General features: G+C 42.3%; 1 protein-coding gene across 3 annotated transcripts in view; it reads right to left on the reverse strand.

Moving 5' to 3' along the window:
• POU2F1 (POU class 2 homeobox 1) overlaps positions 1-13,973 on the reverse strand; it is a 112,180-nt gene that overhangs the window by 32,330 nt on the left and 65,877 nt on the right. For all 3 annotated transcript variants that reach the window (XM_073577116.1, XM_073577119.1, XM_073577117.1), the window contains exons 3-5: positions 12,510-12,610; positions 10,648-10,701; positions 1,471-1,590 (exon numbers count right to left, since the gene is read on the reverse strand). In XM_073577116.1, coding sequence (XP_073433217.1) covers positions 1,471-1,590; positions 10,648-10,701; positions 12,510-12,610 — 275 coding nt within the window. The remainder of the gene's footprint in view (positions 1-1,470; positions 1,591-10,647; positions 10,702-12,509; positions 12,611-13,973) is intronic.

Genomic DNA, 13,973 nt, shown 5'->3' on the forward strand with positions numbered 1-13,973 from the left:
ACCTAAATATATAGAAGGTCAGCGATACTGTGGTATTAAAGGGGTTTTCCAGTTTCAGTAGTTCCGTGTAGAAGAAAAAAAAAATCCCCTTTGCTCACCCTCTCCAGGTCCAGTGTTGAGGCTCCGCCACTGGTCTTTGTTTGTCTGAAGCGCTGACTTCACATCTACAATATTACCGCTGATCACTGAGCTCAGCAGCTCGCACCGTCTACATTGCACCTTTGTTGAACTTGCCGACTGGCTGCAGCGCTGCTGATAAACGGAGCGGAGACTCAGTGATGGACCGGAGTAGAGTGTGTAAAGCATGATTATTATTGCACACCAAACCTTTTGGAGTCAGAAGTTTACTGAAACAAGAAAATCCCTTTAAGGTTAAAAGGGGCGCTGTCCCTCCAGCCCCAACATCAATATCATCTCTCACTGAGATCTATAAATTATAAGGGATAAGAGGTGTACAGGCCCAAATAGTCACTTTTGTGGCCACTTTTTTACTTTCCAATTTTGCATTTTACGTGAACAGATTGCGGTCCGCACATCCACGCGGTTCTCACATTTGGCACGGGCGAATTAACAGACGACTATAAAGTCTGGAAGTAGTAATTATATCAGGCATCAATCTGTCTACATGACAAAAATTATTTCCAGTAAAAATGAAAAAAAAAAAAAAAAAAAATGGGTGAAAAATATCTGCTGAGAAAAGAAGAAAAAAAAGCACCAAAACGTAATAGAATATAAGCAGATAGGCGAGAGGATGCTTAAAGGGATATTCCGGAGTGAGCAAACAAAGCTTATTTAATGCACTAGGAGGAGAATTCAACTGGAATATCACCACCATTCGGTCATACGTGGAGTCGTCTCACTAAGATCAACCTCCTGCTACAGGTCAGGCTTCTGAATCACCAAAGAACGACCCATATTACAAGAAGAGGTCTGACCAAGTGTCTTAATTTTCATGCAGTGGCCTCTGCTGGAGAAACACAGTATTGCACGACAAGTGAGTAGAACTCCATGCAATACAATAAGACTTGCTGTGTCCTCCGGAGACAGCTTTGCGACCTCGATCCTTAAATGTAAAGGTTTTTTTCCCCCTTAAAACACATCATGGCAGCTGTGTAAAACATTAAAATCATCTACAAGGCTGGACCTCCAGGGCAGACACTCCTGCAGCGACCATGATGGACAGCGCCGCCCAGTGACTCACGCTTTTAGCTTTTCACTATTTTTTGGGGGAAGAGCGCTAGAGCCAGAGATGAGGTCATCTGTCCATGAAAATTTCAAGTAAATGCATCCAAAGGACTAAAAATACTTATATATAAAAATATTAATATATAATATATATATATTTTAAAAGACCCCCCACCACCCGACACAGCCCACCCACCCCCAGTGTGACATTCTGCCCTGCAGCTCCAGCCTCCGTACACTACAGATACACGTTTGCCAAATCAACAGTATATCGGCATTGCTTACCCCAGTGATTTGTCCACCGGCCACCATAAGCTGTGTCTGGGGGATGGCCGCCTGCAAGGAGGGCTGCTGGGAAGGCTGGATTGCCTGCGGGGGCTCCCCGGGTTCTTCTTTGAATTTAGTCTATAATATAGAAGCCTCGATTACTCAATGAAGCTCTTCGCCCCGTTATATACCCATGGTACACAGTCCAAGCACTTCCCAAGCTCCCCTCACCAGCGGTTCATTGCTAGGGTGTGTATACTTTTACAACGGTCTTTCTAAAAAAAAATTTTTTAAAAAATGTCGTTTTATGTATACAGCCCTGATACAGACCCATGTTTTTGCAACTTTTATCCCCCCAAATCTAAGTCCCTTTTACACAGACCACACCTCCTCCACACCCCCTAAATGTGTCCTTCGTCAGGAAACCTTCTAGTAGCGCTCATTTCTGGGAGATTTAGCAATGCTCTTGCGAATCACGGAGATCTTCCCCTTTTGTTTCCGGGATTTGGTTTCCATGTCTACAGATTACCCTGTGCGTAGTCTGACGCTAAAGCTCCTCCACAAAGATAGAGGAGTAACAGGATCAGACTACACACACGATTTGTTTGTAGTCTGTAACCATGGAGACACATAGGTCAGCATAGGAGCTGTATACAGAAAAAAAAAAAAAATAATCTTCTTTCTGAACCAGAGACATATCCCAGGAATGAGGCATCGTGTGCCTCATTCCTAAATGCTGAAGTTGAGTAAAATGATTGGCAAACTGTCGGCATCCCCGATCCCGGTGTGATGCCAGAAGAGGCGCCGAGGATGCCAGCAGGCAGGAGAGGGTCTGCAGGGCTCAGGACTACTGACCCGGCTGGAGAACCAGGGTCCTTTTTGATACTTGTACATTGTTCCCCATAAATGAAAAGGTGGAAAACTTTCTGAAACTTTGGGAGGAATTTTCCATCACTGATGTTTTATAAGTCGCAGTCTTAAAGTGACAGAATACAATGCAACAAATTTATTAAGAGGCGCCCCCTATATAAATTTGAGTGATCTTGGCCTGTCCTATAAGCGGGTTTAGGTTTGGGATATTCCAGCTGAAAATTAAAAGTGATGTTAAAAATGGACCAATCCACCTTCTCTCGCTATAAATCCCTTTGCCACAAAACTGGAGTAAAGTTTTTGATAAAACGTTCTGATCCCCCCCCCATCGTTCCATAACTCCTGCTTGCTGTCATTGAATGAAAACATTGCGATTCGAATCCAGAGGCTGAAAACCCATTTTTATCCGTGTGTGAGAAATCTCTAATCCGATATAACTCGGGGGGGTCAGAAACCTTCAATAATACATCGGTCGAGAAACTATATCTCCCGACGTTCCAGGACAGGGGGGCATGTAATGTTGGGAGTTGTGGTGCAGCAACTGAGTTAGATGGATGTTAGCCTCTGGACCAAAAGCCAGCAATGCTTCCATTCCCCAACAGCAAGCAGAGATAGTAACAGAAACACAAAATGTATGGCATTGATGCAGTGTGTTTCCTTATAGATTGTTATCGATACATGTAACCAGCAATGGAGGCCTCCCGGGGAGCACAGACGGCGGATTACAGGTCCCCACCGGAGCAGCAGCCTGTGCCGTGTCAGTGCGCCGCAGTCAGGAGACATTTACATGATCCGCTGATACAAATCATCCTTACATCACACTTCTAGATTAGCATTGTGCGGGTAATTGAATGAGGCACGGTAAGGTTGATCGCGTGACACGGCCCGGGCGGTGAACGCTCGGGCGACACCATATTTGTATCTGCCGGCTGCATAAGTAGCCATCTGCTCAGCGACACGGCCACTTAATACTAATGAAAATCCCGGCTGCAATCATATCACAAGGAGACGACATCTTCAGATCTACACTACTACAAACCACACGACTTTACTGTATTTACTGCCTCTAACTCCACTATAAAGGAGGTTTTCCTCAAGGACGTGTATGCACCCATGTTCTGCCTTTTAATACTTTTATTATATTCTTGGTTGGAAAATTCTACTAATTTAAAAGTCTACAGCTCCTGTGCAAACATGTGTGTCTCCACGGTTACGGAATTACAAAATTCTACAAGTAGCACTGCACTCATACGTTACTCCATTCCCGTTCAATCCCTTCTTTTTTGTCTACAGACAATATAGAAACACAAAAGGAAACATCTTTGCAAATAGTCACCATCGTTTTGGGTATACAGATCCTATGCATCTCCATGGTTACAGACTACAAACAAACCCTTTTAAAGGGGACCTTTCACCGGATTTTTATTTTTTTTTTTTTATTTAAAAACAGAGTACCTTCTCCAATTTCCACTGCTCCGCTGATTCTGGAACAGTTTTTCTTTTTTTCTCTGTGGCCCTCCGTTCCAAATTTATGCCCCCCAGAAACAGAGATGGAAACTTTCCTTCAAAGAACTGAGCATGTATTAGAGGAGTCCTCTGTGGCCTTTTCTATTTCTCCTCTTCAGCTGGCCAATCGGTGCGCGGCCACACCCACAGCGAAGCTCTATAGTGTACGCCCGGTAGGTTGAAGGGAAAATTTGCACCTTAACTCTTGGAGGGCATAACTTTGGAATGGAGGGGCACAGAACAGAAAGAAAAACTGTTCTAGAATCAGCCGGGCAGTGGAAATTGGAGGAGAATGCAAATTAAATTAAAAAGATCCAGTGAAAAGCACCCTTTAAGTCAGATTCTGCAGCCATACTTCCGTCCGTTGATCCTTGTCATGATTACAGACAGAAAAATAGGAGACAAAATAATAAGGTGACGCAAGACTGCCGGATCCGACTACACAGGAGTTATTTGTAGACTGTAACCATGGAGACAGATAGATCTGCATAGTTGTTGTAGACACAAAATAGTACATTTTAAGTTATTTTTTTTATTCTTATATGCAATAATCACTTAGGCCTGTTTCACACTTCCGTTTTTTCAAATCCGTCAAAATCCGTTGGTTTCCGTAAAAAAACGGATCCGCCATTTTTTTGCAGGATCCGTTTTTTTGTCCCATAGACTTACATTAGTGTTTACCGCGGATCCGTCAAAAAAACGGATCCGTTTTTTTAAAAACGGATCCGTCTGCATCAGTTTCCGTCAAAAAACGGAAACGGATCCGTTTGGCGGACACAAAAACGGAAGTGTGAAACAGGCCTTAGGGATATGATAAAGTTTGCTACCTTTTTGTAGGTGAAGGGTTATCAATACATTATCGTAAGCCAGGGACCCCCCGCACCGATCTCCAACAGATGTTGGATGAGAGGGTGAGTCATGACACAGGAACTACCCCAAATAAGTGTCGTAAAGGAAAAAAAAAAAAATGTGCATCAAAACCCCGATTCTCCAGGAGCACAATTTAGTGTAGATGGCAATTTTGCTTTAAAATGCCAAAAATTACTGCTGTGGTCCGCTCACAACCTCCAATCTAACTCTATAAAATCCCTGCACCAGTGTTTTGTGCCAAAAGGTGATGCAAGGTTGTCAGACTAGTCAGGACCACCTCAACGGCTATTAGACTTTCATGGAAATAAACAAATACTCCGCAGTGGAGCGATTATTCAGAGCGACTACGGAGAACATCAGTGTCTGCGAGGACGAGAAGTGCAGCCTCATCCTTAGAGACCAAGGCCCCTAAAATACGCTGCGTAATTTTGCCTAATGAAGACATTTCATGCAGTCACAAAGAATATGCAGCAAAACAGGAGATCAAATTGATTTGTCGGCCAGGAGAAAAGCATTAACACTCATGAACGTGTTCCTCCTGGGAGCATTCAGCCTGCAAAACTTCCATTTATGTGTCATAATGTGAGTGATTGAGACTGGGAAACATATAGACATTGTACAATATCTCGTCTGCTCACCACGATGGGGCATATAATCTGATGGGAAAAGGAACGAACGCGAGGGGACCGGCACCACACAAAGCACGAAACAGAACTGGTCGTAATATCTAGTGCATGGGGGCAGTATTATAGTAGTTATATTCTTGTACATAGGGGCAGTATTATAGTAGTTATATTCTTGTACATAGGGGCAGTATTATAGTAGTTATATTCTTGTACATAGGGGCAGTATTATAGTAGTTATATTCTTGTACATAGGGAGCAGTATTATAGTAGATATATTCTTGTACATAGGGAGCAGTATTATAGTAGATATATTCTTGTACATAGGGGCAGTATTATAGTAGTTATATTCTTGTACATAGGGAGCAGTATTATAGTAGTTATATTCTTGTACATAAGGAGCAGTATTATAGTAGTTATATTCTTGTACATAGGGAGCAGTATTATAGTAGTTATATTCTTGTATATAGGAGCAGTATTATAGTAGTTATATTCTTGTACATAGGGAGCAGTATTATAGTAGTTATATTCTTGTACATAGGGGCAGTATTATAGTAGTTATATTCTGGTACATAGGGGCAGTATTATAGTAGTTATATTCTTGTACATAGGGAGCAGTATTATAGTAGTTATATTCTTGTACATAGGAGCAGTATTATAGTAGTTATATTCTTGTACATAGGGAGCAGTATTATAGTAGTTATATTCTTGTATATAGGAGCAGTATTATAGTAGTTATATTCTTGAACATAGGGGGCAGTATTATAGTAGTTATATTCTTGTACATGGGACAGTATTATAGTAGTTATATTCTTGTACATAGGGAGCAGTATTGTAGTAGTTATATTCTTGTACATGGGACAGTATTATAGTAGTTATATTCTTGTACATGGGACAGTATTATAGTAGTTATATTCTTGTACATGGGACAGTATTATAGTAGTTATATTCTTGTACATGGGACAGTTATAGTAGTTATATTCTTGTACATAGGGAGCAGTATTATAGTAGTTATATTCTTGTACATAGGAGCAGTATTATAGTAGTTATATTCTTGTACATAGGGGCAGTATTATAGTAGTTATATTCTGGTACATAGGGAGCAGTATTATAGTAGTTATATTCTTGTACATAGGGAGCAGTATTATAGTAGTTATATTCTGGTACATAGGGGCAGTATTATAGTAGTTATATTCTGGTACATAGGAGCAGTATTATAGTAGTTATATTCTTGTACATAGGGAGCAGTATTATAGTAGTTATATTCTTGTACATAGGGAGCAGTATTATAGTAGTTATATTCTTGTACATGGGACAGTATTATAGAAGTTATATTCTTGTACATGGGACAGTATTATAGTAGTTATATTCTTGTACATAGGGAGCAGTATTATAGTAGTTATATTCTTGTACATGGGACAGTATTATAGTAGTTATATTCTTGTACATGGGACAGTATTATAGTAGTTATATTCTTGTACATGGGACAGTATTATAGTAGTTATATTCTTGTACATGGGACAGTATTATAGTAGTTATATTCTTGTACATAGGAGCAGTATTATAGTAGCTATATTCTTGTACATGGGACAGTATTATAGTAGTTATATTCTTGTACATAGGGAGCAGTATTATAGTAGTTATATTCTTGTACATAGGGAGCAGTATTATAGTAGTTATATTCTTGTACATGGGACAGTATTATAGTAGTCATATTCTTGTACATGGGACAGTATTATAGTAGTTATATTCTTGTACATGGGACAGTATTATAGTAGTTATATTCTTGTACATGGGACAGTATTATAGTAGTTATATTCTTGTACATGGGACAGTATTATAGTAGTTATATTCTTGTACATGGGACAGTATTATAGTAGTTATATTCTTGTACATGGGACAGTATTATAGTAGTTATATTCTTGTACATAGGAGCAGTATTATAGTAGCTATATTCTTGAACATAGGGGGCAGTATTATAGTAGTTATATTCTTGTACATAGGGAGCAGTATTATAGTAGTTATAGTCTTGTACATGGGACAGTATTATAGTAGTTATATTCTTGTACATGGGACAGTATTATAGTAGTCATATTCTTGTACATGGGACAGTATTATAGTAGTTATATTCTTGTACATGGGACAGTATTATAGTAGTTATATTCTTGTACATGGGACAGTATTATAGTAGTTATATTCTTGTACATGGGACAGTATTATAGTAGTTATATTCTTGTACATGGGACAGTATTATAGTAGTTATATTCTTGTACATGGGACAGTATTATAGTAGTTATATTCTTGTACATGGGACAGTATTATAGTAGTTATATTCTTGTACATGGGACAGTATTATAGTAGTTATATTCTTGTACATGGGACAGTATTATAGTAGTTATATTCTTGTACATAGGAGCAGTATTATAGTAGCTATATTCTTGTACATGGGACAGTATTATAGTAGTTATATTCTTGTACATAGGGAGCAGTATTATAGTATATTCTTGTACATGGGACAGTATTATAGTAGTTATATTCTTGTACATGGGACAGTATTATAGTAGTTATATTCTTGTACATAGGGAGCAGTATTATAGTAGTTATATTCTTGTACCTAGGGAGCAGTATTATAGTATATTCTTGTACATGGGACAGTATTATAGTAGTTATATTCTTGTACATGGGACAGTATTATAGTAGTTATATTCTTGCACATAGGGAGCAGTATTATAGTAGTTATATTCTTGTACATGGGACAGTATTATAGTAGTTATATTCTTGTACATAGGGAGCAGTATTATAGTAGTTATATTCTTGTACATAGGGAGCAGTATTATAGTATATTCTTGTACATGGGACAGTATTATAGTAGTTATATTCTTGTACATGGGACAGTATTATAGTAGTTATATTCTTGCACATAGGGAGCAGTATTATAGTAGTTATATTCTTGTACATGGGACAGTATTATAGTAGTTATATTCTTGTACATAGGGAGCAGTATTATAGTAGTTATATTCTTGTATATATGAGCAGTATTATAGTAGTTATATTCTTGTACATAGGGGGCAGTATTATAGTAGTTATATTCTTGTACATGGGACAGTATTATAGTAGTTATATTCTTGTACATAGGGAGCAGTATTATAGTAGTTATATTCTTGTATATATGAGCAGTATTATAGTAGTTATATTCTTGTACATAGGGGGCAGTATTATAGTAGTTATATTCTTGCACATAGGGAGCAGTAGTTATATTCTTGTACATAGGGGCAGTATTACAGTAGTTATATTCTTGTACATAGGGGCAGTATTATAGTAGTTATATTCTTGTATATAGGGGCAGTATTATAGTAGTTATATTCTTGTATATAGGGGCAGTATTATGGTATCTGATCCGATTTTCTTTATAAATTGCCCCTTATATATTACTTAGAGAATAATTACGGCGTGAGTTGTGTCACATGTGGGAGGCTTTTTTTTCCTCTGCCATGTCCTGCTGGGGATCATCATTATGATAATCATGTTTATACTCAGGCTGATAACAGGAAACAATATAATGCAGCGTTATTACATAGCTGCATATGGATAGAAGGTGCGACTGGGAGTAGTCACAGGTCTGAGTGAAAATCTGTAGTCATGAGGATAGATGACGGGGAGAGAGGAGCGGGTGCTTGTGTTTTATGGTAATTAGGCCGAGCATTTGAATCCTGCATTAATTTGCATATTTTCCACCACCTGTTTCAGGGACTGCAGAGTTGACTAATTAACATAAAGCTCTGATTAATTCTGCCAGTCACTGGGAGATAATTACAGTACAGGACGGTAAACATTGCGCTCCAGAGATGCTGCCTGTTTGCCAACATCCCTCTTGACGTGGAGGGGAGTGGGGGGGGGGGGTGACCAAAAAAAAAAAAAGTTTTACCATGGCAACGACAGACAATTTTCAAGCTTCTTTCACTGGAAATGGAAGGTCACTGTAGCTGCATAGTAACCGCTCGGCCCCCTCCGTATCTCCGGGTCTACCTTCCTTTCAGCGCCGTCAGGGGGGTGATCAGAATCCATCGTCGTCTGTGAAAGGCCTCGCTGGTAAATAGGTAAGAGGAGTATTGGCCGCGTCCTATGCAGAACAATGTGTGACCTCTCCCGACAACGACTTATCGCAGGGGCTCCATTAACCATCTGCGGGGGGGGGCTCGTGGTTTCGGTGCAGCACTGGCATTGACGCCTGTTTGCTTAAGTGGTGACAAATGGGAAAAAACAGTTTCGGAGTGGGGTGGGGGGGCCTGGGTGACCGTAGTCTGGTGAGGAAAGGGGTCTTGGGTATGCGGCCCCCCGACTCGCCAATGTTTGCAGATGAGAGCTCACAAAAGAAAACTGCATGAGAGGAGAAGGCTACTTCTTCAGCACTGGCATACCCGACAACGGGTGGCAACTAGTATGGCTACCATTAGCTGGGTGTGTATGCCAAAATTTTGGAACACAGGAAATATCACGAGGTCAGTCACCCAGAGATCCGTAAGAATGGACAGGCAATAACCCTTTAAAAGAAGATGGATCATTTATTTTTTTATGGGGGGGTAAGATACACTATTAATAATCCCCGAGCTCTCCCCGATTCTGATGCGCTGTTCCATTTTGCCCTGTGTCACTCCACTACCATTACAGAGATATTTGAATTTGCTTCTTCGGGAGTGAAGTGTAAAGAAACGCCTAATTGCACTACAACGAGAGATTTCACAAGTCTTCTCTGGGGGCATGCATTTTGACTCCAACCTTCTGCATGCTGCCAATCGTAGCCCAGCAGCCTCTGAGATTGAGAGCTGTGATTGGCAGCATCTGAGAAAGCACACGCCCCCAGAGAAGACTCGAAAGAAACGCCCAGTTGCACTACGAGCAGAGATTTCTCCTACTGCTCTCCAGAAGAGACAAATGTGAATATCTCTGCAATGGAGCGACGCAGTGCAAATCAGAAAAGAGCGTCAGAATCAGGAGAGCGCAGGCTTTATTAGAAGGTGTTTAACTCTTTATTAAAAACAAGAGATAGATCTTCTAGTAGACTGCTTCACCTGCTGGTACCAAGCTGATGGACGAACGTATGGCCTTCTTTCTATATGGGTCCACTGAAGCAGCTTTATGATCTGCAGCTGCGGTATAGACTCAAGCCAACTCCGGCACATCCCTGACATTCTGCAATAAGCACCAATGTGCTGTGAGCTGAAGCCACTGGTACAAGATTATGGCTGAGAAATCAGTAAAATGTGCATAGATTTCAGCACTCCAGCAAAAATGGCAGACCCCCAGCGAGCATCACTACGATTCTTACCTGTACATTTAAGGACTGTGCAGCGGCCTGTAAACTCGTGCCAGCGAGCTGGACCTACAATACAGCGCAAACACAGTCAAGGCTTGGCTCGCATAGAGTTAAACGTACAGCGGCAAGGGTATTATAATTTACTGTTTTTACCCTGTAAATAATAAAAGCAATAAATAAAAAACCACCACATCATAGCGCCACCATAATTTTCAGGCAGTGTCTGGTATTACAGTTCAGTCCCATTTACTATAATTGAGAGGAGTTGCAGTACCAGACACAACCTGTGATCACTAATGGCGCCATTTTTTTAGCCATGGGAGCGCACATTTATAAAATCGTCATTTCGTGGAGAAATAAAAAGGTAAAAAACAGGGATTGAATAGTAACCAGCTGATATTACTACATATAACGGATCTGTATATTCTATCATTGGGTGAGCTCTACCCATTGTGTAAGAAGGCAAAGTGGCGGCCTTTCTGTGCGTACAGGTAGAAAGATACTTCTCGTCGGCCATATTTGCTTTTATAGGGCTGCAATTTCTGGCTCTTGGGAGTTTAAATCTTCCCTCTTTCCGTCACAGATTGTGGATTGGGTGTCAGTGACCCCATGTTTGATCCTTTATCAGACACCAGAGAAAAGGTATCTTATGATGACATCACCACACGATGACATTACCTCCTGTATATGGGACGAATGGTCCCAGGAAATAGGTGATAACATTGCAAAACAGGATGTAGGGATTGGAGGGGGGGGCAGAAATAAAAACTTAAAGGATCTTCTTGACAAAATTAAAGGGTGTCATCTGACAATTCTCACTAAGAGGCCAAGACTGAGGAAGTGTTGCACGAGCATCCGGGACCAATGATCAGGACGATACCTGCCAGGTCTGACGGCTTTTGAAGCAATGGAATAGCACCTTTGAAATGGAGTCCATCAGTAAATCGGATTTCTGAAGCTGCCCATATACACATCAATATCCGGACAGTGGCCATTAAAGTACGTTAACTGATAACTCATTTTTATCCCAAAAGTCCTTTGTGTTTTGAAACGTTGTGTTTATTGTATTAAAAAAAAAAAAAAATTAACATTTTTTGCCTCCGCTAATCAGGTTTCTGGACAGAGTCACTCTCCTTCCCCCTCTGGCAGCCGATAATGTAATCCAGTCCTAAATCCCCCTATAGAAGACATTTTCTGTGCTATTTTACTACATATTGCGTAGGCTTTGCTCCCTGGCCAAAAACCTGTTTGCAGCGCCGTGACCCCTTGACAGAGTCCGGCCTGAACTCAAAGCTCAAAAGGAAAGCACAAGAGTAATCTTCAAGATTTAAAGAAGAACTTCAGTCATCACGTAACCCTATCTTACTGCACCTTGTAAGATGCCGATGATGACAGATTGAAAATGGTGGAAATGAGAAGTAGGAATATCCTATCTCCTCTTACCGGGGCGGCCCAATAGAATAAGCCTGCCCCTTGTGCAAGGGGGAAAGGTTTAATTTTTAAGAGCAGTTGTACTTTTAAATGAAGCGCCAGCCTCGGAAAACATTGGCTTTGTAGTCCGCACAGATTTAACCCAATACTTCTTCCTTACACTTGTTCTATTGGCTTTTTCTCATCTGGAAACCATCAACATGAAAAATCACAGATTCATCGACAGCATCTTGCTGTTTCTATGTAAAAAAAGGCTGCAGCAACAAAAAGAACAAAACACAGACGCCAAGATCTAACATGGAGATGCCGCAGCTGACGCATTGTGACTGTACGACGGAGGAAGCGTCCTGTTCCCCTAGCTGTGCTCCGGCCTGTGCTCCGTGTTTTGGGAACATGCTACGGGTGCTCCTCCCATGCTCCATCTGCACGAGCCACCCTCTCACCTGGTGGAGATGTCCGAGGAAGGCCTGTGCTTGGGCTGATGAAATGGCCGGTCCAACAGGCACCGGTTGCTTTTGAAAGTCCAGACCATTTGTTTGTGTGCCTGAAAATACAAGGAAAATAGTTACACTTTGCTCTCCGGCGTCAAGTTCCAAAAAATAAGGGAGCGAGCAGGTGTGTGCAAACCAGCAAAAATCAGGAGAGCATCACTATGCAAAAAGGGCTGTGAAGAGCACGAAGAAAAGGGAAAGCGGAAATGTACAAAAAAAAAAAAAAAAAAAAAGAAAAGAAAAAAGGGTCACTGCTGTGTGAGTGGGTGCAAGAAAAAGAAGAACACGTGATTGTAAAACGGAAAAAAAGGTGACAGCGAGCCGGGGGCAAACCAAGGTGACAGCGAGCCAGGGGCAAACCAAGGAGACGGCGAGCCGAGGGCAAACCAAGGAGACGGCGAGCCGAGGGCAAACCAAGGAGACGGCGAGCCGAGGGCAAACCAAGGAGACGGCGAGCCGAGGGCAAACCAAGGAGACGGCGAGCCGAGGGCAAACCAAGGAGACGGCGAGCCGAGGGCAAACCAAGGAGACGGCGAGCCGAGGGCAAACCAAGGAGACGGCGAGCCGAGGGCAAACCAAGGAGACGGCGAGCCGAGGGCAAACCAAGGAGACGGCGAGCCGAGGGCAAACCAAGGAGACGGCGAGCCGAGGGCAAACCAAGGTGACAGCGAGCCGGGGGCAAACCAAGGTGACGGCGAGCCGAGGGCAAACCAAGGAGACGGCAAGCCGGGGGCAAACCAAGGAGACGGCGAGCCGGGGGCAAACCAAGGAGACAGCGAGCCGGGGGCAAACCAAGGTGACAGCGAGCCGAGGGCAAACCAAGGAGACGGCGAGCCGAGGGCAAACCAAGGAGACGGCGAGCCGGGGGCAAACCAAGGAGACGGCGAGCCGAGGGCAAACCAAGGAGACGGCGAGCCGGGGGCAAACCAAGGTTTGAGCGAGCCGAGGGCAAACCAAGGAGACGGCGAGCCGAGGGCAAACCAAGGAGACGGCGAGCCGGGGGCAAACCAAGGAGACGGCGAGCCGGGGGCAAACCAAGGAGACGGCGAGCCGAGGGCAAACCAAGGAGACGGCGAGCCGGGGGCAAACCAAGGAGACGGCGAGCCGAGGGCAAACCAAGGTGACAGCGAGCTGTTGGCAAAAATAAACCCCAGAAAAGTAAGAGAAGGAAAAGGGGAAAGTGAGCGGGTGAAAAAAAAAACCTGGTACAGCGAGCAGATGAAAAAAAAAAAAAAACAACCCTGGAAAAAAGAGGGAGAAAAAGAAATGATACAGCTATTAGGTCCAAAAAAAAGAGGAAAGTGAGCGGGTGCAAAGAAAAAAAAAGGGACAGCGAGCAAGTGCAAAAAAAATGGGGACAGCAAGCAAGTGCACAATGCTAACAGGGTGCATAGAGAACCATTAGGGCAGCGGACA

The sequence above is a fragment of the Dendrobates tinctorius genome, unplaced genomic scaffold (genome assembly GCF_039654945.1).
Source record: "Dendrobates tinctorius isolate UK_male_01 unplaced genomic scaffold, ASM3965494v1 ptg000054l, whole genome shotgun sequence".
NCBI classification, from domain to species: Eukaryota; Metazoa; Chordata; class Amphibia; order Anura; family Dendrobatidae; genus Dendrobates; species Dendrobates tinctorius.